Below are 25,826 nucleotides of genomic sequence, written 5' to 3' on the forward strand. Positions count from 1 at the left end.
CAAAAACACAGCAAAGCCTGCCTGCTGAGCTTTTTGCACTTTCTCATTGCTTTCTATGGATGTAAAAACGCTGAAAGAATTGACGTGTTGCAGATTTCAAAAACACTGCAGTTCCCAAATTCAGTCAGGAAAATAAAAAGGGTGTGCATGAGCTTTCTGCAATCTCATAGCTTTTGCAGGTATTGTAAAATTCAGCTTTTCTGCAAAAAAAAAAAAAACTAAACAAAAAAAGCTGCAAAAATGAGTGTGAACATAGCCTTATGCTTGCTGCCTACAAGAAGACATCACTGCTCTGATGCAGGCGGTGCAAGGACATCACTGTATTGTGATGTTCCAATGGAAGGCAGACTGCAAAGACAGAAAGAGGATGGGTGAATTTCATTTGTTTAAGGCAGTGTGCCCACGATGCGTTTTTTAAGCGTTTCCGCAGTGACAAAAACGCTGCAGAAATGCTTAAAAAACGCATGGTAGAAGGCCTGCCATGTTCTCCAATGATAATCCGCATGTGCTGTGCACATGCTGCGGAAATTTCCGCTGCGGATTATCATTGCGGAAAAAAACGCAGCATGTCCATTAATTTTGTGGAAGCGCTGCGTTTTCGCCACCATTGACTTGCATTGGAACGCATGGATTACGCATCACTGCATATGTACTGTAGATGCGCATTCCATGCGTTCCAATGTGCGGATGGTACCCGGGTGTGGAGGACAGGAGACTCTCCTCCGGACCCAGGTACCATAGAACCTGTGAAAAAAATAATAAAATAAAAAATGTTATATTTACCTTCTGACGGCCCCCACTGCGCTCGTTCCTCCCTTGCCAGCAGCTCGCGATGGACTGAAGGACCTGCGCTGACGTCATAGTCATGTGACAGCAGGTCCTTCAGTGTACCGCAATTTGCCGGCAACCAGGATGGAGCGAAGCAAGACTGTGGGGGCCATCAGAAGGTAAGTATAGATTTATTTTTTTATTTTTAACCATTCTTTGGGGTCACACTATATAAATCCAAGCCGTTTGCATGGATTTATATAGTGTGACCAAGTTGTCAAGCACTTTCCAAGTGATGCTAAAATCGCTTGGAAAGCGCTTGTCAACCCGTATGCGGAAATGCATGTGAAGAACGCTTCACATCCGCATGTCCCTGGCAGGAAAAACGCATGTACAATCCGCATGTACAATCCACATGTACAATCCGCATGCGTTTTTTCTGCCAGGGAGATGCAGAAACGCTCAGGAAAAACCCGGAGCATTTCTGCATCGTGGGCACATAGCCTTAAAGTTTTTCTCTGCTACTAATAGAAGTTAATCTTAATAGGCCCAGGGCGGTGTTAGAAACCAAATAACCTATACTCACCACTTGGACGGGTGCTGTATAGATTTTTTGCTTTCTTACAGCAATCTGGGTTCATTAACTTTTATAGTAGTGGACAACCCCTTTAATGTGTGCAGAAGGAGCACTTTTACTGTGCATCTCCACAAAAGACATAACTACTCTATGATGGCACAATAGAGGAAATCTGGTGAGTGAGGGCAGACAGATGGGACATTACTATTGTATTTAGGCACAAAGAGAGATATTACTATTTTTTAAGGGTCCGGAGTGAAATATTATTCTGTAGGGAGCAGGTATTATTACCATGTGAGCTACTAAGAGGAACACCACTACAAATGTGTAGCGCCTAAAACCATCACTGGGAGTCGCTGGCAGCGGGCAGCTAGGGCACCTGAAAATCTGTTACATGTTCATTATTAAAGGGATTGTCCATCCCTCTTTATGATGAAAAGTGACCAAGTATGGTCTAAAGATGTCCTTACAACCAGACCAGGATCTACAGAGACGGACCAGCATGAGACCACTGCAGCCAATCACTGCTGTTGTTCGCCAATGTGAACCCTGATTGGCTGCAGAGGTCACATGTCCATCTCAGACTACAGAAGACCATGAGACCTAGGCACAGCTTTTAAGCATAAAAAATGGATGGAAGACTCCTGTAAGTATGAATGTTAATGACTTCAGGCTACAGAATAGCAAACAGCACATTAATGAGATTAGTTGCCATGGGCAACCAATTATTCCTTTGCGCTAGATGTAGCACAACTCTGCCCACTGTGCCCTGGCATGCCTGGTTTACACACATTTGCACCTTTTTTTATCTAGAAACATTATGCATTATGTCTTGCTAGCTAATAGTAATGGCTGCTCAGGTCTGGTCAGATGTAACACTGCTGGCTGGTGGTAGCCATGTATACGGGAACGGGAAGCCATTCCTGCTGAAGCCGGCAGGCACTGGTAGTTGCCCAAAACCAACATGGCCGCCAAGCTGTTCACTAAAGTGCCCCCGCTGGCTCACCCCGCCCCCTTGCCCGGAACTGGAAGTTTTGCTGCGTGGAGTGTGTTGTGGATGTGCACACGGGACAGTCATGCCTGTAAGTGACAGCTGCCGGGGAACCGGGCGGCCAGTCCTGCATCGCTGTGAGGAGACGTGTGGCTGGCGGCGAGTAGTGGCCTGTGCGGTGCCCGCCGGTCACGTGGAGCTGTTATACATGGTCTGGTAACGTGGCGCACGGTATTTCGCTGACGAGCCCTTCCAGTGTGACTGCGTCATATGTATAGGAGCTGCGGCAGAGCAGGAGGCGTGAGAAAAGGCGCAGTAATGAGCATATGTTGCGCGCACGTGACGCGTCCACCCGGAGCACATGTCCTGCTGTGTGACACCGCCCCCTAGCGGCATGTTCATTAATGCGGGCTCTCACACTGCTGAAGCTTGGCAGTCCGACGTGACAGCGCTCAGCACAGGCGATAAATGGACCCTCAGTGCGCCATTGACGCAACTTGTTAAAAATTGTGCATGCCTGGCCAGGATGTCGGCTTTCCTTTTTTTTAAAAAAAAAAGAAAAATTATTTCTACAGAATAGTGAAGCGGATTGGGCCATACAATTTGCCCTGCATTAAAAAAAAACTGGATCCATACATTTTTTAGAGTCCTATTTTCTCATACCTCTGACCTCTTCTCTATAAGTGATTTGCGTTTATATCCCCAGTGGCATCTGCTGCACATGTATAGTGCCGACGCCAAGTAGTTAAATGGAACGTGTTGGTATGGCGTAGGGTACGGTATGGCCGTTCGTCGGTATGGCGTAGGGTACGGTATGGCCATTCGTCGGTATGGCGTAGGGTACGGTATGGCCCTTCATCGGTATGGCGTAGGGTACGGTATGGCCGTTTGTCGGTGTGGCGTAGGGTACGGTATGGCCGTTCGTCGGTGTGGCGTAGGGTACGGTATGGCCGTTCGTCGGTGTGGCGTAGGGTACGGTATGGCCGTTCGTCGGTATGACGTAGGGTACGGTATGGCCGTCGGTGTGGCTTAGGGTATGGTATGACCGTTCGTCGGTGTGGCTTAGGGTACGGTATGGCCGTATTGGCACCTGGCCCCTAATAGAAATGATCCTTTTTTTTTGTGGAGATCTGAAGTGCCAGTCATAATAAATTTAGTATAGAAGCCATATATAGATCGGGCTGGACTGATACCCCAATTGCTATGAATTAGGACTATCAAATGTTCAAATTCCCATGTGAAGCAGAGAAAAAAAAAAGTATTTGACAATGTTTACAGTATTTTTAGGTGGATCCTTCTGGCTTAAAAATCCTCGTCCAACCAGCATCAAAAAATAATTTTTGCAAATGCTGGGCATCGTGCTGGACTAGTTATGTCTCTCTATAGTCACTGACTGGATCTTCAGACTATGAAAGACGTACTTGGCTGCCATTGTGCTGCTGAGCTCTGATTCATGCTGTCTGTGGCTTGAGCAGCCTGAATCGAGTGATGTTTCCTTTAAGTGAAAAAAAGAGAATTTTGTATTCTGAGAACCAGTGTTTTGATTGTTTAGAAATGGCAAAACATAGAAAATATATATAAATTTGGTATTAGCGGAATTGTACTGAACCACAGAATAAAATGAACACATCATTTCTACTTACTAGTAACTAAATGCCATAACAACAAAACCCTACAAAATTCCTATTTACCTTTGCACCCTAAGGCTATGTGCCCACGATGCAGAAATGCTCCGGATTTTTCCTGAGCGTTTCTGCATCTCCCTGGCAGAAAAAACGCATGTGGATTGTACATGCGGATTGTACATGTGTTTTTCCTGCCAGGGACAAGCGGATGTGAAGCGTTCATCACATGCATTTCCGCATGCGGGTTGTCAAGCGCTTTCCAAGCGATTTTAGCTTGGTCACACTATAAATCCATGCAACCGGCATGGATTTATATAGTGTGACTGAAAGAATGGTAAAAAATAAATATTATACTTACCTTCTGATGGCCCCCGGTGTCCTTGTCTCAGCTTGCTGGCAGCTCGCGGTAGATTTAAGGATCTGCTGACGTCAGCGGTCGCGTGACTCGTCACATGACTAAATGACGTCACTGCAGGTCCTTTAGTCTGCCGGCAAGCCGAGACAAGGACACATGAATCTCGAGCATTTCTGCATCGTGGGCACATAGCCTAAAAGAAAATCTGCCCACCTATATTGGCTAGTGGCCACATAACTATGGTGAGCTGTAGATGGAATTTTACTGCCAGCCAGTGGGGTCAATTAACGATGGGATGACATGATCTGTTTGGGAGCCTATAGAGGTCATTATACCAAAGGGGAGAATTGAGGGGAGCCTATAGAGGTCATTATACCAAAAGAGAGAATTGGGGGAGACTATAGAGGTCATTATACCAAAGTATTATAGTAGTTATTCAATATTTTACAGGATGTCCAAGATTATTTTTAAAATGACCAGAAAGTAGGGGATGAATAGACTTCTATGAGCCTGGTAAATACCCCACTGCTCCAGCGCCGGCTGTCTGTCGGTTGTCAAGCACTCGTCCGAGTTACATGCTAGTGTGAGCGAGCCCTTAAAGGGGTTTCTTAAATAATTTGCTGTTGGCTGGGGTACCTGAGCACAAGGACCCACAGCAAGCCTGAGATCTTGGCTTAACAGAGGTGCACTTGCTCTGCCTCCTCTCCATTTATTTTTATGGGACTGCCTGAGAAAGCAGAGTACAGTGTATGGCTAGCTCCAGCAGTCCCAATGACGATGAATAGAGCAGAAGCTGAGCATGCACATCTCTGCTTCATTTAAGACAGGGCTCCAGAGACCTTTTCCCAAACATTGGAAGTCCAACAGTCAGACCCCCATCTATCAGCAGTTTTATCCCTTATCCTATGGATAACTTGCAGATTTGGGGAAAACACCGTTAAAGAAGGAAGCACTCCAATTTTTTTTCTTGTATAACTGCAGCCCCCACCTGATTGTCTATAACTTTCTGCACTTCTCTTATATACAGTATACTTATTTTCATGTAGTTCCGCCTCCTGTTTTCTTCTTTCAGCCGCCATCTTGATTCTTGGCTTTCATCCTGCATGTTCATTCTTGGTGGTTTGCTATAAATCGCATGATGCATTAGTACAGCAAAGCATGACCAGCTAGAGCCAGTACCATCTCTGTCTGTTTGAAGACATGGTGTCCTAACTTTAATAGTCTCCTAAATAACCTAAGATATTTAAAGTATACAGTCAGGGAGCCTGAACGGAGATCTCCTACGTTATAACTGTGCGACACTCTGTGCAGTCATCATCATTATCTATGATAATAAGCTTGTTATGCACATTCTCCATCCATGGAGAATGTATGTGCTACAGTCCATGCAAGTTAATCATGTAGGAAATTCTAGTTACTGAAACGTTAACCACGTTAGGGCTAATAGATATATTATTGGATTGAATGCCTAAGAAAGCCTGGCCATTCAAGGGCGAGGAAACCCTAAAAAGAGAGGCCAAAATTAGTGCACCTGTGTAAGTCGGCAATATAGCTTCCTTTCACCAGAAATTACGCCAATATAACTGGTATAGGAAGTGACATCCATTATCTACGGATCCAATACTATTAGATCCTGATTCATCTCAACTAATACAAAGTAGAGATTTCATTAATGGCCGCAGGCACTGACGAGCCCTAATGGCTGAGGCTCAATGAGTACTAATTTACGTTAATCCAAACCGCACTGTGGGAGAACAACGCAGTGTGAATAGTATAAAATACTGTGGAGATTGCAGTCCAAAACTGAGACATTTAGAATTGATATTTTAGAAACAAAAGATTTTTAAATAACATAAATAAAAGTACATTTTTATATGACTCCAATTGGATTAGTCTGAAAATTCTGTTAACCACCTCCCTTCTGTGAACAAAAGGCCATGTGATTCCAGGTGGGTCGCCAAGAGATCACATGACTGGAGAAAAGTATACCATCAATATACAAAGAGTTCTCATCACAGTATATTGTTATAATTCTCCACATTGCAGCAAAACGTCAATAGCTCTGTTGCAAATATGCAGTGGTTTTGCCGTTACTGTGGAAAGCGTATACTGAAGCGGGATTCCATGCAGCATTAACGTTTCTCTTGTCCTCTACAGGGTTATGAGGGGGGCCTATGGATATGTATGTGCTGGGAGCTTGCGGACGCTGTAGTGTGAACTTTAATTCCTTTATATCTAAGGGTTCAGTTCCCCACACTTGCGCCCCACTTTTACTCTTGATGGTACGGGGAGTGTTCATTGCTTCCAGTATATCCAAACCAGTGCGTTCACTCTGTTACAATCTAATACTGCTGTTCTGTTGGCCAGTTACGTGGTTAAGAGTGATGGTATAATGCGAGGATATGCCATTCCTTCATGACCAATGGCGTCTGGGGTTGTAGAGCTTTATTCAGCATTGTTGCCCCTTCACAGTCTTGTCCTGCATAGTAGAGCTCTGGCCAGCTACTGTGCAGGGGAACTGCAGCACCGCTCCATGCAAGTGACTATGGCACTGAATAAGCCCCATGTCCTATTTATTCTCAGGATGGGTGGTGTCCAGATCAATCATAACACGATTCCTAGTAAAATTCCCCAATTTGTGAAATCGAAATATTCCTTTGTTATTATATCTTTCAATTGCTGAAAACTGTTTTTTAGTTTTTTTTGTTTCCTCAGTCTTTGGCAGAGATTTTTTTGAAGTCTCATGTAAACATGGACCCTTTACTATAAAAACTTTTTTGGTATTTTTCGCTCGTAATTCCAAATGACTAGTCATTTAGCAGCAAAATGAACACAAAGGTTAATTATCTGTGTTATCGCAGCCAGCGGCAGTGCAGTGGTCACAGGGCTGAATAACATGTCTGTACTTGTCTGCGCTGCCTATTTAGTCAGTGATCGGTTAGGCGTGATTGCAGTATAACCCAAACAGTGAGTGATCTAGCGGCACAGAGACTTGTATTCTAGCAGACACCATGGTATGACACCTCTTGCTTTTCTGATTGTTCTTGTTTTCTTCACTTGTCCTGTACATTAAATTCTGCATCTGGAATAATTCTATTTCTTCGCATTAATGAAACGGATCATTGAAATGTGGATTTTTTTTCAGTTGGCAAAAGATTTGTTGCATCCGTCCGCTGATGAGGAGAGGACTAGGCATAAGAAAAAGAGGTTAGTCCAGAGCCCAAATTCCTACTTCATGGATGTGAAATGTCCAGGTAAGGAGGACTGGTTAGTGATGGAAGTTTGTTTTGTTTTTCATTAAGGCTGCTGTGATGAGTTGTGGTGCATAGGATTGTACACTGTAATGTTACTGATATTCTGTAATCATGGTGTATTTACATGGTGCAGTCCTATTTAAAGGGGTTGCCCACTATTATGACAACCCCTTCCAAATTACTATATTCCCTAATGTAAAATAAAAACACCCTATATTCATCTCCAATACATTGCTAAATCAATGACGGGGCCTCAGACTTGTGTGGCTTTCTTAGCAGTCACTAATGGGCTGCTGTGTTCTCACTTCCTTAAAGTGGACCTGTCACATCCTAGCTACTATCTACACTGCCCCCGTATTGTTGTTAGTGATACAATGTGCATCACTAACGAGCTGTTTTCATGAAAATTGGTGCAGCTATAATGATTTTATAATGTTTAATATACTTAGATCCTACCTGCCTTTTCAGTCATAGGGGTGTGCTTGTCATCTTCAGTCATGGGCGGGCGCAGCATTCAGTCACCGCTGGCGCCACCCATGTATTTGAATCCTGCTCTCGGCAAGTGCTGATATTGTGGGGCGCAGGCGCACTTGTATATGTCCGGCAGCCTGCGCAGTGAAGCTGTGTAATTACCAGCTTCACTGCGCATGCGCGATGACGCTTTATGTTCCCCGCGCATGCACAGTGAAGCTGGTAATCACACAGCCTCACTGCGCAAGCACGGGGAATAGAGCGTCATAGCACATGCGCAGTGAAGCTGCAAATTACACAGCTTCACTGCGCAGGCTGCCGGACATATACAAGTGCGCCTGCGCCCCACAATATCAGCACTTGCCGAGAGCAGGATTCAAATACATGGGTGGCGCCAGCGGTGACTGAATGCTGCGCCCGCCCATGACTGAAGATGACAAGCACACCCCTATGACTGAAAATGCCGGTAGGATCTAAGTATATTAAACATTATAAAATCATTATAGCTGCACCAATTTTCATGAAAACAGCTTGTTAGTGATGCACATTGCATCACTAACAATGCTATGAGGTCAGTGTACATAGTAGCTAGGACGTGACAAGTTCCCTTTAAGACGTCCAAGGTTCCCCTGACGGGAGTAACAGCACAGTAACTAAATACTCAGGGTTCATGCATCATAACAATGTTATGCAAGCTTCAGGAGACCCAGTGCAGGAGTGCACTCCCAGTGCGGGGAGTATAGGGTGTCCTTATTTTACATTAAGGAATATAGTATTTAAAGGGAATCTGTCAGCAGGATTCCTCCCCCCTAAATATATACATGCATATAGATATTTCAAAGACAAGTCCAGCAATACTTTTACGTGGCCAGTCCATTTCTCCGTTCCTGAGAAATCAGTGTTTGAATTAATCTGCAACTGAGGCTGTAGATATGAAGCCTCTGTCACTCCAGCTCTATTCCCTGCCCAGCGGCGCTGCCTCCTACTTCACTGTCTGAAGTCACACAGCATAGAGGCTGTCAAACATAGAAGGCGGCACAGGGTGGGTAATAGAGCTGGAGTGACAGATGCTTCAGATCTACAAATCTTGCGTACAGATTCCCTTTAAGAATTGGTTCTTATTAATGTCATGTGAAAACTGGCAAGAAATGAATATGTTGAGAAGGCATTATTAAAGATAATGTATCACCTACATCTGTTTTTTATGAATTAGATACTGATACTTATTTTTATGATCTGATTTTATTTTCTGACTGTAATATTTTTGTTTCTGTACATGAACATGGGGCAGGCATATAGCCCGAGCTGGATACAGCATTTAGAGATATGCTTTATATCAGCCTCATGATTGTAGAAAATAATATTACGGAGCTGATGCATTGACTTCTTTAGGAGAATTTTTAGCCATGCTCTGTGATCTGGGCAGAGGTCATTGTGCAAGCAAGTGGGGAGGGGAGCTGTGACATCACCTACTACAAAAGGTGTAATCCTGTATTATCTTTATATGAGCCGGTTATCTTTCATTGTAATCCTGCCTGTGACCATAAAGATGAGGGAGGAGAAGTGACAGCTGTTCATGAGACCCAGTGACAGGAGTAAAAACGTAAAAATTTTAGGGTTTAAGGCTGCGTTCACACATTGCGTATTTTTGCGCGCGCTTTTTCAAAATACGCAATGTGCCTTGTGTCTGCCAGCAAAGTGAATGGGAAATTCAATTTGCCGTTCAGACACTGTGTGATTTTACGCAGCGCGAAAGCGCAGCTGCGTAAAGAATTGACATGTCAATTCTTTACGCACCGCAGCCCGCGCTTTCTCACTTATTGTGCCCATTATAAGCGATGGAATTAGGCTGTGTTCACACATTGCGTATTTTCGCGCGCTTTTTTGCACGCGCTTTTTGAAAATATGCAATGTGCCTTGTGTCTGCCAGCAAAGTGAATGGGAAATTCACTTTGCCGTTCAGACACTGTGTAATTTTACGCAGCGGGAAAGCGCAGCTGCGTAAAGAATTGGCATGTCAATTCTTTACGCAGCTGCGTCCCGCGCTTTCTCTCTATTGTGCCCATTATAAGCGATGGAATTACGCAGCGGTGTTCACACACTGCGTAATTCCATCGCTTTTTTACGGAGGCGCAGGATGGATACTCACCTACCCGATGTCAGGGGAGAGGCATCCGGTCCGGTCCGCTCCAATCCCGCGCTTCCAGCATCTGCCGGTGAGCCGATCAGCTGTTAGCTAACCGCCTTGTAACCGGCCGGTCAGCTGATTACAAGTCGGTCAGCTGACAGTCTGCTGATCGCTTCACAGCAGATGCTGCAAGCGCGGGACAGAGCAGACGCGTCTCTCATCCATCGGGTAGGTGAGTATCCATAGTCTGTACATACACTGCTAGGGACACACGCACGACACATAGACACAGACAGTACACACACGACACACAGACAGTACACATGTCACCCTTCATTTTCACACTGCGTTTTTTTTCTGCGCTTTTTTACGCAGTGTGTGAACGGAGGTGCTTTTTTTACCTGCTTAAAAAAACGCAGGTAAAAAAAAGCAGGAAAATAAGCAGCGTAAAAAAACGCAGGGAAATACGCAATGTGTGAACGCAGCCTTACGCAGCGGTGTTCACACACTGCGTAATTCCAGCGCTTTTTTACGGGGGTGCAGGAGAAACTACATAATACAGTATGAGTGCACACTACAGAAAAAACGCATGCGTAAAAAAACACAGCAAAAAACGCAGTGTGTGAATGGAGGTGCTTTTTTTACCTGTGTAAAAAAACGCAGGTAAAAACTGCAGGAAAATACACACGCGTAAAAAAAAGCAGCGAATACTCAAATGTGTGAACGCAGCCTAAGAGAAAAAAAAAGTAAATGATAGGGAAAAAAACTCAAATGTTTTTGAAAACTGAGTAGAACATAAAAACTTGATTAAAACAATATGGAGGTTAAAAAAAAACATAAATTGCATTTTGATAAAGTATAACATTGCAGCTTCATGATATCCACATAATACATTACATACAAAGTCAGACTATGTGTCCACGTAGCAGATTTGATGCAGAGCGTTTTTGCCTCTCTGGCAGAAAAAACGCATGCAGATTTACATGCGTTTTTTCTGCCAGAGAAGCGTTTTCGCATGCGTTTTTTTAAGCACTTTTCCAAGCGATTTTGAGCATCACTTGGAAAAGTACTTGACAAGTTGGTCACACAATATAAATCCATGCAACCGGCATGGATTTATATAGTGTGACCAAGTAATAGTTAAAAAACAAAAAAAATAAGAATGGTAAAAAAAAAAAAAAAAAAAAAAAAAAGATTATACTCGCCTTCCGGTGTCTTCCTGGTGTCATCTTTGCTGCGTCCGGTCTCTTGCAATGCTCGCGGTGGTGTGAAGGACCTGCGGTGACGTCATTGAGTCATGTGATGGGTCACATGACTCAGTGACGTCATGGCAGGTCCTTCATAACAGCGCGAGCATTGCAAGAGACCGGACGGCGTGGACAAAACACCGGGAGGACATCGGAAGGTGAGTATAAACTTTATTTTTTATTTTAAATTCTTTTTTTTACAGATTCTATGGTACCCAGGTCTGGATGAGAGTCTCCTCTCCGCCAGACTTAGGTACTATCCGCACATTAGAACACGCCAATTACGCAAGTACAGATACAGTCTTGTGGAATTGGCGCGTTCTAATGCAAGTCAATGGCGCTGCAGGAAATTCCGCAGCGTAAACGCTTGAAAGACGCATCGTGGGCACACAGCCTAAAACTGCAATTTAGCTTGAGCACAATAGTGCTATTTATCACAATTGACCCAAGAGTTTTACTTTTGTGTAGGTAGATTTCTCTACCTGTTTGTACTGATTAGGAGAGTACTAAAGATAACACTGCTGGGACCTGCACTATTCAGCAGAACAGGGGATTTGTATCTCTGTTAGGCTATGTGCCCACGATGCAGAAATGCTCTGGATTTTTTCCTGAGCGTTTCTGCATCTCCCTGGCAGAAAAAACGCATGTGGATTGTACATGCGGATTGTACATGCGTTTTCCTGCCAGGGACAAGCGGATGTGAAGCGTTCTTCACATGCATTTCCGCATGCGGGTTGACAAGCACTTCCAACTGATTTTAGCATCACTTGGAAAGTGCTTGTCAACTTGGTCACACTATATAAATCCATGCAAACGGCATAGATTTATATAGTGTGACCAAAAAGATTAAAAATGGTAAAAAAACACATTATACTTACCTTCTGATGGCCCCTGGTCTTTTCTCCGCTGCGTCCGGTCTCGCGTCCAGTGTCTTCGGCGGCTTGCGGTGGTGTGAAAGGACCTTCCATGACGTCATTTAGTCATGTGACAGGTTACATGACTAAATGACGTCATGGAAGGTCCTTTTAGACCATCGCGAGCTGCCGGCAAGCCAGGACGGATCGCTATGGAGACCGGGGGCCATCAGAAGGTAAGTATAATGTATTTTTTATTTTAATTCTTTTTTTTTTACAGGTACTATGGTACCTGGGTCTGGAGGAGAGTCTCCTCTTCTCCAAACCCGGGTACCATTCGCACATAGAATCGCATAATATCCGCATGTGCACATGTAGTGATGCGGATGTCATGCGTTCCAATGCAAGTCAATGGGGGCGAAAACGCTGCAATTCCGCAAAATAATTGGTAGTGCTGCATTTTTTTCCGCAATGATAATCCGCAGCGGAAATTTCCGCAGCATGTGCACAGCACATGCGGATTATCATTGGGGAACATGGCAGACCTTCTACCAAGCGTTTTTAAGCGTTTCTGCAGCGGAATTGCTGCTGCGCTGCGGAAACGCTTAAAAAAACACATAGTGGGCACATAGCCTTAGGACACAGTAAGCGAAAACATGTGAACATAGCCTTAAAAAATCACACAGCAGGTGGGATGCCTGTCTGCGCTTTATTAATTCTCTGTGGGGCTGCTGTAAAAAAGACTAACGCAATGTTAGGCTGCCCTATAGGGAATGAATGGAGCAGTGGTGTAGTGTGTGCACTGACACTCCATTCTAACAGGGATAAAAGTTCCCTGTTTTGCCGATCAGTGCAGGTCCCAGCGCTTTTCACTGAACAAACCTTTCATGGCCGAGTTCAACAAAGTAGTTAACTCTAAACTCTATGATGTTACTTTTATTTATAGTCAGTCCAATCTTAAGGCCTGTTGCTTTTTCTTTCTACTATGCCTAATCCTATAGAAATGGGTGTGATTTATGTTGCCTGTCCGTTTTCAAGTAGTGACTGGTACAAAAAGGTAACAAATCATGAGCTTCTAATCCTACTGCATATCCACATTCAGGCCAGGCAGACTCGTGTGTAATTTTGTCCTTTTCTCTCTAGGCTGCTATAAAATCACTACAGTTTTCAGCCACGCACAAACGGTTGTCCTTTGTGTAGGCTGTTCTACTGTTCTGTGTCAGCCCACAGGTGGAAAAGCAAGGCTCACGGAAGGTAATGTATGGTAATGTCTTTTTATTGGAAATGTTTTTTTTCTATTTTATAGGATGTGAATTGAAAAGGGATACAAATCTGCAACAGAAACTGACATAATGTGGCATTAAAATTCTCCACTACAGGTCAATTTCCATGTGGACATGTTTTTGCAGCATGTGGATGGGATTTATACAGGTCTCATCCACATGGCTGGTAATGTACGAAGCGTAAATCCACAAGGTAACATTTTCAGCATATCCATCCCATCCATCAGGTTGCCTGCACACAGGGTGGATATTTCTGCTGCATATAACATGTGGATTTTATTTTTCAACATTATAATTGGTAAAGTCCGTAGTAAAGAAAAATAAGAATATTTAATTTTGAATATTTAATATTGGTTTATGAAATAAAAATTAAAACGACTGTTACTCTTTAATCTGTAGTGGGCCTAGAACTTGTATTGGGGTCTTGCGTAGTGTAGTGACTGAGTACCTTCCATGCTCCTTTGAATTGAGAAAATCATTTCAGATTTTGTTATTTTCCATATAACTGCAGGCAGCGTTCTGATCAGAAGCTGTTTTGTCGGCCAATATCCACCTTCCTGTGTAAGATGTTGCTCAGTCTTATAAGCCTAAACACTGCATTCTCTGTTCACAGGTTGTTCCTTCAGGCGAAAGCAACACTGAAGTTTTTCTTCGTAGCAGGAGAGGATTCTGCCGCACCTTGTAACTTACCCCTCAGGATGATTTGCCTTATGTCTGGTTTCATGCACCACTGTCCTTGCTGTGGTATTGTGCAAAATCTCGTTGGCTTTTGTAATTCAGGGAGATTTCTTTTTTCTTGCAGTTGGACTTTGAATATGTGCAAACCATTTCCTAAATAAATGCAGAATTGCAATTGACAGGTTTGTCCTCATCTGTTACTTTCACCTTACTCCACACCATTGTACAAGGTGAATTCTGCACATAAATGAGCAAGTTCTCATTTTATCTGCAACATGTGAATAGGGTTTTGAAAATTAGATTCACTTGTTCTATACTGTAAATTGCAGTATGTGTTTCTATATTTAAAGGGGTTGTGCGGTGCTTTAGATTACCCCCCCATGTATCCCCCCCTCCCCCCAGGTCCCTTAGACTCTTTGCAAATACCTTCTGCTGTTGATAATGCCTGTCACTGGCCGCTCACAGGCATCACGTGACCCCCGGCTGCAGCCGGCGCTGACATCCGCTGATGTCACGACAAGTGCTGGCAGCAGCCGGGGGTCACGATCTTCCTGGTTCCAGGTGGATGCCAGGCTATGGGCGGGGTTACCCCCTGCGTCACACCCGGCATCCACCGCGCGCACTGCCTCTCCCCATTCCTTGGGAAAGGGCACGGTGAATGCTGGATGTGATGCGGGGGATAACCTCGCCCACAACCCAGCAGCCACCGCGGGGACCCCAGCACTGAGTCACGCCTCACTTGTCGTGACGTCGGCGCTGGGGTCACGTGATGCCTGTGAGCGGCCACCGATAGCGCCACTCACAGGCATTATCAACAGCAGAAGGTATTTACAAAAAATGTTAGGGACCTGGGGGGGAATACATGGGGGGGTAATCTAAAGTACCACACAACCCCTTTAAAGGGTTTATCTCGTTTCAGAAAATCCCGGGTTCCTGTATAAAATTTGTTACAAAAAACCCCCACTTTATTCACCATCCCTGTGTCTACCACGGTCTTTGCCGCTGTTCTCAGTATCGGATATTGGCTGTGGCACCAACGTCACATTACCCGTCACTCTGGGCTCAGTGGCTCTGACGTGTAGGCTGAACCCCACACTCTTTTATTGGCTGCCACGCTGTCTACTTTATATTAGCGCTGCAGCCAATATTAGACACCAGGAGCAGCGGCGGAAACTCGGTGGCAGACCTGAAGACATAAAAAAGTGCTTTTCTTATATAACAAACTGCATAATTTCCTTTTAGTTAATGAAGGTGCAAAAGCAATATTGTTACATTTTGATAAAAGAACTTTATTGCTAGTGAAAATATAATTTGGCACAAATTAACATTCTTTTTTTGCTTTATCCAAAGTTTGCATTCCACAGCAGAAAAAAACTGACTAGTATAGTAAAAAGAAGAGATCATATGAAAGTTCTTTTCACCCATGATGGTGGAAGTGTGCCGCAGAAAAAAACACACGTTTTACAATGCATTAGCACAGGTTTTCACAGTCAGACATTTTTATTCACTAGTTTCAAAAGGCATTGTAAAACCTGCTTGATTTTACCTCAAAGCACCGATCTGGCAATTACTCAGGCAACCACAGGTACTATGTGGGAAAATCCTCTAGCCTACAAGTTCCAGCACAATGTGAAACCTGTAGAAAGTCCTAGTATGCTGGGATTTGTAGTTTATGAAAAGCCAACAAATGCACTAAAATCACCATGTAAAGGCAGTTAGGTAATGTAGTGCAGTGATAAGTGGAAAACACTAATACATTCAGAGTGTGGAGCCTAGGGCACTGGAATGTGAAAACATTGTAACACAGGACTGAAAAAAAATGTATAAAAATTTACGTAAAATGCATTTACATGGTTCATATTGTAATGTCTTAAGCCTTAGGTCAGGATCCCGCCGTCTGTCTGTCAATCAGTCCGTACTCCGACGTTACGTGGCATTATACCAGATATCTCTCGTGAATGGGGTGCTTGTTCCTGCACCATGATGCATATATCAATCGTAATGATCTTGTAGGTTCTGCCCCCTGTATTCATAGGATAGTGGCTAACACACTGCCAGGCTCCTGTCATAATTGGTAATACCAAATTCCCTCTCAACCTGGCAGATAAACCTGTTAAATACCCAGTCACTATTTGCCGTGGCATCTAGGGCGTTTGACACTGGGGTGGGACTGGGATCACTGTGCCTCACCATAAGCATTCTGCGTAAGGTGCCTACGGGTGACCTCAGAAGCTGAAACCCTAAGGTGACCCCCAGGTCTGTCAGAGCCTAGGCCTAATAGGCTATCAGTTTAACACTGACAGGCAATAATGCTTTTGGAAAATAAAAGAATAGCTCTTTAAATGCAGGAATAATGAAAATAATAATTAACTGCTTTAAGGGTTAATGTAAAAATGTTTTTAAACCATTTAGTAATTTTTTTTCTTAGTAAATTATACCAGTTATATTTACTTTTAAGATTTTTTTCATTAGTTTTTGTATAAGTTATAAAATCACTCCATTTAAAATATGGCTCCAAGGAAATGGCAGCTTATGACTGGGCTGACTTGACTTTCTCAAATTCCAGTGCAATTTTTAAGGCCGTGGTGTTGAGCCCTGTACCTTGCATATTGGCTATTATAGTCACCACAACGCCACTTGGAAGGATCGTTGTCTCATTGTCTTCCTCAGGCAGGATGAGCAAGACACTGCTAGCTCCGACTGCTCCTCCTGTGTGCGATACGTAATGCTTCTGGCACTTACACTGCCCAAAATCCTGCTTTCTTTCCACCGTTCCCCATCCCATGGCATACTTTCCGTCTCTATCCCACGACATTTCAGTGTTAGGTACTTGTTTCCACATCATGGAAACTGTGTCTGGTTTTAGATATCCAGGCAACATTGTGGATGCTTCCTTGGCTTGGTAGCTATACAGGAGGACATTTCCAAACCTCAGGAGATCGTTCACAGTAGATAGGAATCCTCCACCTGCCCATTTACAGGAGTTATCGACGTATGGACAGTTTATTAGACGCTTCTTGTCACTGATGCTGTAAAATCTGTAGGAGACAAAATTAAGATAATCTGCACATCTCTTCATGACCACAATGATACATGCCAAGCTTACAGGAACATGTCATTTTTGAAAATAGCCATCAGTCTCTGATTAGGACCACCCACTGGACTCCTAAGCCCAAAATGAGCAAGTAGCTCAATTAATAAAATACATGTTATACTAAGTCTTTTCACAGAAATCTATGCATTAATCTCCTCCTCCCCTGTAACATGTTGCAGGTAGTTCAGACTTAAATGGGCTGTCTACTACTAGTACTCACTTCCGGTGCCGGTCCGGCAATGTCAGTGCTGGAGTTCACGTGAGCTCTCTAACCAATCAGTGACCACTAATTGGCTGCTTCACTCGCTTCCATTGGATGAAACTGACATCCGGAGGAAGTCAGAACTGCTGCTTTCACTTCCTCTAGATGTCTAAATCATCTGCAAGAAGTGAGTGAAACTGCCTATTAGCAGCAGATTATTGGCTGCAAGGCTCAGGTGATAGTCACAGTAGACACGACACTGGAGGTGGCGTACAGGCTGTTTTTAACTTGCATGCCAGAATATGGTACCTGAAAAGGGGTTGTCTGAGTAGTGGGCAACCCTTTAATATTCAATGGGACAGGTTCTCTTTGAAATAGAATGAAAGTATTGTCTGAAGACTTTTTAAATAAGTTTATTCCAAACATATATCTTTTTAATGGTGATCAGATGTCATATGAAATTCCAATATAGGACAAACCTAATTTCTCTTATACACTCACTACCGTTCAAAAGTTTGGGGTCACCCAGACAATTGTGTTTTCCATGAAAACTCATACTTTTATTTATCAAATGAGTTGCAAAATGAATAGAAAATATAGTCCAGACATTGACAAAGTCAGAAATAATGATTTTTATTTGAAAGAATAATTTTCTCCTTCAAACTTTGCTTTCGTCAAAGAATGCTCCCTTTGCCGCAATTACAGCATTGCAGATCTTTGGTATTCTAGCTGTTTATTTGCTGAGGTAATCTTGAGAAATTTCCCCCCATGCTTCCTGAAGCCCCTCCCACAAGTTGGATTGGCTTGATGGGCACTTTTTGCGTACCATACGGTCAAGCTGCTCCCACAACAGCTCAATGGGGTTGAGATCTGGTGACTGTGCTGGCCACTCCATTACAGAGAGAATACCAGCTGCCTGCTTCTTCCCTAAATAGTTCATATATAATTTGGAGGTGTTCTTTGGGTCATTGTCCTGTTGTAGGATGAAATTGGCTATAATCAAGCGCTGTCCACAGGGAAATGGAGGGATAGCCTTCCTTATTCAAAATCCCATTTACATCATACAAATCTCCCACTTTACCAGCAACAAAGCAATCCCAGACCATCACATTACCTCCACCATGCTTGACAGATGGCGTCAGGCACTCTTCCAGCATCTTTTCAGTTGTTCTGCGTATCAGAAATGTTCTTCTGTGTGATCCAAACACCTCAAACTTTGATTCGTCTGTCCATAAAACTTTTTTCCAATCTTCCTCTGTCCAATGTCTGTGTTCTTTTGCCCATATTAATATTTTCCTTTTATTAGCCAGTCTCAGATATGGCTTTTTCTTTGCCACTTTGCCCTGAAGGCCAGCATCCCGGAGTCGCCTCTTCACTGTAGACGTTGACACTGGCATTTTGCGTGTACTATTTAATGAAGCTGCCAGTTGAGGAGCTGTGATGCGTCGATTTCTCAAACTAGAAACTAATGTACATGTCTTGTTGCTCAGTTGTGCAGCTTGGCCTCCCACTTCTCTTTCTACTCTGGTTAGAGCCTGTTTGTGCTTTCCTCTGAAGGGAGTAGAACACACCGTTGTAGGAAATCTTCAGTTTCTTGGCAATGTCTCGCATGGAATAGCCTTCATTTCTATGAACAAGAATAGACTGTCGAGTTTCACATGAAAGTTCTCTTTTTCTGGCCATTTTGAGAGTTTCATAGAACAAACAAATGTAATGCTCCAGATTCTCAACTAGCTCAAAGGAAGGTCAATTTTATAGCTTCTCAAATCAGCCAAACCGTTTTCAGCTGGGTTAACATACTTGTGCAAGGGTTTTCTGAACATCCATTAGCCTTCTTACACAGTTAGCAAACACAATGTACCATTAAAACACTGGAGTGGTGGTTGTTGGAAATGGGCCTCTATACACCTATGTAGATATTGCAATAAAAACAAGATGTTTGCAGCTAGAATAGTCATTTACCACATTAACAATGTATAGTGTATTTCTGATTCATTTAATGTTAGCTTCATTGACAAAAAAGTGCTTTTCTTTCAAAAATAATGACATTTCTAAATGACCCCAAACTTTTGAACAGTAGCGTATGTAACTCTACCTAGTGGAATAAATTATATATGAACAGCAATAACCACACCACACTGTTTTACCACCATTTCCTGCAGTCAGTGTCTCATGCACAGGTGAAACACATAGAATCCAAGTGGTCTTATAGTAGTGTCTCACTTACAAAGACTCTACAATACTGCACTGAGCCCATGTCAATTCTCAAGTGAGGGATGATGTGGCTTGTGTGGAAGCGTATTAGGCAGTAAGTGTGAACAGCCCAGGAATATCCTAGGTGACCTCCAAAACTCTGCTTTCTCCTGTATTTTCTGTCATTGAATGTGACAGAGAACCATCCATTTCACACCTATCCATCTGGAGTTACTGTGTTGCCTACGACACGCATGATAATTCTATGACATAGTCCACAACCTTTATTCGCCCTTGGACCTGTGTATTTGGCATTACAGCTTCAGGTAATGAAGTGTGATAGCATCAAGTCATCATTGGACACTACTGCATGCAGAAGACGCCAGACTATTTTCTACTAAAAGCAATTTAAAGGTTTGAATAATAAAACTAATTCAGGTTAACCCCTTAAGGACTAAGCCACTTTGTAGGTTAATGACAAGGCCTCGTTTTTAAATCTGACCACTGTCCCTTTGAGGTAATAACTCTGGAACGCTTCAACGGATCCTAGAGATTCTGAAATTTCTTCATGACGTACTTCACGCTAGTGGTAAAATTTTTGATATGACTTGTATTTATTTGTGAAAAAAATTGGAAGTTTGGCAAAAATGTAAAAAAAATTTCACAATTTTTAAACTTAGAATTTTTATGCCCTTAAATCAGAGATATGTCACACAAAATAGTTAATAAATAATATTTCCCACATGTCTACTTTACATCAACACAATTTTTTTTTGTTAGGAAGTTATAAGGGTTAAAAGTTGATCAACAATTTTTCAAAAAAAATTTACAAAACCATTTTTTTTAGGGACCACATCACATTTGAAGTGACTTTGAGGAGCTGTTATGACAGAAAATATCCAAAAGTGACACCATTTTAAAAACGAAACCCTTCAAGGTGCTCAAAACCACATTCAAGAAGTTTATTATTTTTGAACGCAAAATTGGCTGGCATCGAGAGTGGACCCCATGTCACGTTTGGAGAGCCCCTGATGTGCCTAAACAGTAGAAACCTCCCACAAGTGACTCCATTTGGAAACTAGACCCCTCAAAGAACTTATCTAGATGTGTGGTAAGCATCTTGAACCCCCAGGTGCTTCACATAAGTTTATAATGTAGAGCTGTGAAAATAAACAAAATCGCATTTTTATCTCACAAAAAAAAATTTTAGGCCCAAATTTTATTTTCACAAGGATAACAGGAGAAAATGGACCTCAAAATGTGTTGTGCAATTTCTCCTGAGTATGCCAATACCCCATGTATGGGGGGGGGGGGGGAACTACTTTTGAGGCACAGTGCAAAGCTCAGAAGGCAAGGAGCGCCATATTGGAGTTCAGATTTTGCTGGACTGGTTTGAGGGTGCCATGTCACAATGGCAGAGCCCTTGAGGTGCCAGAACAGCAGAAACACCCATAAGTGAGATCACTTTACAAAGTACACCTCTCAATGAATTCATCTAGGGGTGTAGCGATCATATTGACACCACAGGTGAGTCACAAAATTTTATACCATTGGGCAGTGAAGAAAAAATAATTACATTTCTACCACTAAAATGTTGTCTTAGCCCCAGATTTTACATGTTCACACTAGGAAATGGGTAAAAATGGCACCAAAATGTGTCACACAATTTCTGCTGAACGTGGCAATACCCCATATGTGGCTGTACAGTCCTGCTTAGCCACACGGCGAGATTCTGAAGGAACGGAGCACTATTTACTGATGATCAGATTTTGCTAGAATAGTATGAGGACTCCATATACAGAGACCCTAAGTGCTAAGAGAGCAGAATCCCCCCCTCAAGTGAAACTATACCCCTGCCAAACATGTTGATGCTAAATGTGGTTTAGACACACTGTGAGGCTCAGAAGGGAGGGGAGCATTTGGATTTTGGAGCGCTGAATTTCTTTTGGGAGGCGAGGAGCCATAGCGCTTTTCCAGAGCCTTTGTGCTACCAGTAACGTGGAAGCCCCTATATTTCTGTTGACTGATGACGAACCTGAGTGGGGACTTAATTTTTTGTGTGGACTGAGTTGAAGCTTTTATTGGGAACATTTTACATAATATTTTGGATCACATTTATCCTCCGCTCCCCTCTAAGCTGAGCACTTACATCGAGGTTTCCATTTAAATCTCAGAGTGACGTGATTCAGATGAAACTGCCGAGGGGTCCATTCACTATAATGAGGCAGCAGTTACTCTGGACTCAGTCTGTCCTCTGTTCAGCGGTGTTCTTCTTTTCAGAAGTGCACAAAACTGTGGCCGACGGCACTTTTATGCACGCCTAAAAAGACTGACACCATTGGATCACAGACCAGATGGCGTCCACAGTGCCTCCATCTGCCTCATTATAGTGCATCTTCTGCCGGGGATTCTGTCTGAATCACATATTTCACAGATTTACATGGAAGCCCTGGTCTAAGAGCTCAGTGCAGAGCGCAGGATAAATGTGAATTGAGCATTACTGCGATCTTTGGGAGGCAGAATGAACAAATCAACAGCAAATGAAGAATTGGTTTTATTTATTAATTTTTTTACGCTGTTCCTCATGCGGTATAAGTGATTAGACGACTTTATTCTTTGGGTTGGTGCGCTTACAGCGATACCAGATTTATATCAGGTTTTTATTATATTTGGCTGCTGTCACACACTAGAAGACACTTTTTATTGCAAAAACTAGTTTTTTGCATCGCCATATTTTCCAATGAACTTTTGCTCTCCAGGAGATGTACATCAAAGGCTCTCGTGTAGAAAACACAGGCATGCTCCTGTGTATGGAGGAGATATAGCTGGCTATTGGTCAGTGGGTAATATTGTGCAATTTACCTAAATTAGTTATTCATCTGCACTTGACGGAAAGGAACAGTACTGCATGGAAAAGTTTATAGAAAGGGAAGTACATAGAGGAAGGTTACATTTACATTGTGAATAGTAGAAGCCAAAATTACAAGCTCATACAAAATACTTCCGTATTAGGCTGTGTGCCCACTATGCGTTTTTTTTAAGCGTTTCCGCAGCGGCAATTCCGCTGCAGAAACGCTTAAAAAACGCTTGGTAGAAGGTCTGCCATGTTCCCCAATGATAATCTGCATGCTGTGCACATGCTGCAGAAATTTCCGCTGTGGATTATCATTGCGGAAAAATCCGCAGCATTACCAATTATTTTGCGGAATTGCTGCGTTTTCGCCGCCATTGACTTGCATTGGAACGCATGGATTACACATCACTGCATCTGCACATGCGGATATCATGCAGTTCAATGTGTGGATGGTACCCGGGTTTGGAGAAGAGGAGACTCTCCTCCAGACCCGGGTACCATAGTACCTGTAAAAAAAGAATAAAATAAAAAATATACATTATACTTACCTTCTCATGGCCCCCGGTGTCCTTGTCCTGGCTTGCCGGCAGCTCGCGGTGGACTAAAAGGACCTGCAGTGACATCATTTAGTCATGTGACGGGTCACGCGACCGCTGACGTCGGCGGTCGCGTTACCCATCACATAACTAAATGACATCATGGCTGGTCCTTTTAGTCCACCACGAGCTGCTGGCAAGCCAGGACAAGGACACCGGGGGCCATCAGAAGGTAAGTATAATATTTATTTTTTACCATTCTTTTACGGTCACACTATATAAATCAATGCCGGTTGCATGGATTTATATAGTGTGACCAAGTTGTTAAGCACTTTCCAAGTGATGCTAAAATCATCATGCGGAAATGCATGTGAAAATCGCTTCATTCCGCTTGTCCCTGGCAGGAAAAAAATGCATGTAAAATCCGCATGTACAATCCGTTTAAAATGTGTTTTTTTTCTGCCAGAGAAAGGCAGAAACGCTCAGGAAAAATCCGGAGCATTTCTGCATGGTGGGCACATAGCCTTACAAGAGAAAATTACAGTTGGTTTTTCACATAATACAGTGCTGCTCACCATTATTGGCACCCCTTCATTTTTTTCATACACTGTACAATATCTTCAGAAATAAATGGAAATGGATTTTTTAATTAGTGGTCCAAAGTAATACAACAATAAAACATTGTTTTTCAACTTCCATGTTGCAGTATCAAATAAACAGAATTAACAGCATGTGCAGCAATAAAGGAACCCCTAATTAATACTTGGTTGAACACCCTTTGACATTGATGACAGCCTCCAAACATTTCTTGTAGCCATCTATAAGCTTCTTGCACTTCTCAGCTGGAATTTTCTCCCACTCTTCCTTTGCAGTTTGTTCAAGCTCTTGAGTGTTTGCAGGGTTCTTTTTCCCAATGGCAGATTTCAGCTCACCCGAAAGATTTTCAATGAGATTGAGGTCAAGACTCATTGCTGGCCATTTTAAAACAGTCCATTTTTCCTTTTTCAACCATTCCTGTGTACTTTTGGATGTGTGCTTTGGGTCATGGTCTTGCTTGAGGACCCATGATCTTCGACTCAAACAAAGTTTTCTTACACTGGGTAGGATATTTCGCTCTAAAATCTCTTGATAATTCTCTGATTTCAAGGCCTCCAGTACCAGACACCGCAAAGCAACCCCACAGCATTATGGATCTTTCACCATGCTTATCTGTTGGGAAGGTGTTCTTTTCCTTATAAGCTTCATTGCACCGTCTGTAGACAAACTGTTCCTTTGCATTGCCAAAAAGCCCAATTTTTGTTTAATCTGTCCATGGAACATTTTCCCAGAAGGATTGTTGTTTGTCAAGGTACTCTTTGGCAAAGATCAGTCGTTCCTTTTTATGTCTTTTCTTCAGCAATGGTTTCTTCCTTGGCCTTCGCCCATAAATCTCTGCTTGGTTTAGTGTGCGGCGTATCGTACTTGGCCAACCTGGAACAGTCTGGGGTCATGGTTTCAACTTCAGGTCTTTGGATGTTTGCCGTGGTGTTTTTTCCACCATTTGCACCAACCTTCAAAGACATCTCTTGTCAATTTTCCTCTTTCCCCCACATCCAGGGAGGTTCTTGACAGTTCCATGCTTGGCAAACTTCTTAATAACATTGCGTACTGTTGAAACTGGGATACCAAGGTCTTTGGATATGGCCTTAGATCATTTGGAAGTCTTGTGTTTGCTAATAGCAGTTCTGATGTCCTGAGACAGCTCCTGTGTCTTCACCATTGTGACAAAGAAACAGGGCCTACCATGTGGCTTTTTAAAACCCTAAAGTAATCATTCATTGGCTAATTCATATCACATGGGCACAGACAACCACAAGAGAATCTCTTTTGTGATTTACCACAGGAGTTTCCATACTAAATTAAGGTAAAGGGTGCCAATACCAGTGACACAGCAAGCTTTAGGTTTTTCTATTTTTCCCTCCCATTGTTTTTTGTTTTAAATTATTCTTTATCAATTGATCTTTTGTATTTAACACGAGTGCTCTATACAAAAAAAACTTTCACTTGATTCATTTTTTCAGGAGATATTCCACATTATGTACTTAAACTTCATGGGTGTCAATAACAATGAGCAGGACTGTAACTATACATCTCACTGACTTTACAATAAGTAGATTATAATCAGACAGAGTGGACATTTATTGTCTCCAAAATACAAGCTGGGCTGGAGGCAAAAGTGTAAATGCACAGTACCACCAGCAGAAGGCGATAACATCACAGATTTACATATTGTAGAAGTGAAACTGTGAAAATGAAAAAACAAAGTATTTCGTGGCCGACAAAGCAGAAAGAACGAGAGTGGCTCAGTACACATGTGCTTTTTTGGAGTTTTTTGGCCCTCAACATGAGGAATCCCAGCTGTTGGTAGCTGCAGATGCTTGTGTTCATTAATAGCACTAGGAATGTAAAAACAGTTCACAACCTGCAAAAGGTTTATCAACATTAACATTTATGTGAGTTCCTGTTTTTCAGCTATTTGTCAATAAAGAGATATTAGGAAAATTGTGCCAAGGAAAAATGTAGTGGTAGCACGTGGCGACTGGTTAAATTTTGGAGGTAGTCGCTTAAAGGTAACATGCATTTGGATTTGGAAGGGTAACCGTTTTTGATACATATGCCCAGTGTATGATTCTCCATCATGTAGTAGGACTACAGTAGGAGTATTCTTTGTTGGGAG

At 42.8% G+C, this 25,826-nt stretch overlaps 2 protein-coding genes across 4 annotated transcripts in view; one reads left to right on the top strand and one right to left on the bottom strand.

The window, feature by feature from the left end:
• The first annotated feature begins 2,306 nt into the window (after positions 1 to 2,306).
• On the top strand, positions 2,307 to 14,410 carry RPS27L (ribosomal protein S27 like). 3 transcript variants are annotated; one of them, XM_073652711.1, is made up of 4 exons: positions 2,307 to 2,427; positions 7,462 to 7,570; positions 13,414 to 13,524; positions 14,167 to 14,410. In XM_073652711.1, the coding sequence occupies exons 1-4, from the start codon at positions 2,422 to 2,424 to the stop codon at positions 14,193 to 14,195; spliced, it is 255 nt and encodes an 84-aa protein (XP_073508812.1). In that variant the 5' UTR covers positions 2,307 to 2,421; the 3' UTR covers positions 14,196 to 14,410. The 3 variants fall into 3 exon arrangements, with proteins under 3 accessions (XP_073508812.1, XP_073508811.1, XP_073508813.1); XM_073652710.1 differs by having other exon boundaries at positions 2,420 to 2,547; XM_073652712.1 differs by lacking the exon at positions 2,307 to 2,427 and adding an exon at positions 7,172 to 7,330.
• Positions 14,411 to 15,496: 1,086 nt separating this feature from the next.
• Positions 15,497 to 25,826, bottom strand: part of LACTB (lactamase beta) — a 60,573-nt gene continuing 50,243 nt past the window's right edge. The window contains exon 6 of the mRNA XM_073652709.1: positions 15,497 to 17,269. Coding sequence (XP_073508810.1) covers positions 16,762 to 17,269 — 508 coding nt within the window. The 3' untranslated portion in view covers positions 15,497 to 16,761. The remainder of the gene's footprint in view (positions 17,270 to 25,826) is intronic.

Source organism: Phyllobates terribilis, unplaced genomic scaffold (genome assembly GCF_046119375.1).
Source record: "Phyllobates terribilis strain yellow unplaced genomic scaffold, ASM4611937v1 Scaffold_11__3_contigs__length_659146591, whole genome shotgun sequence".
NCBI classification, from domain to species: Eukaryota; Metazoa; Chordata; class Amphibia; order Anura; family Dendrobatidae; genus Phyllobates; species Phyllobates terribilis.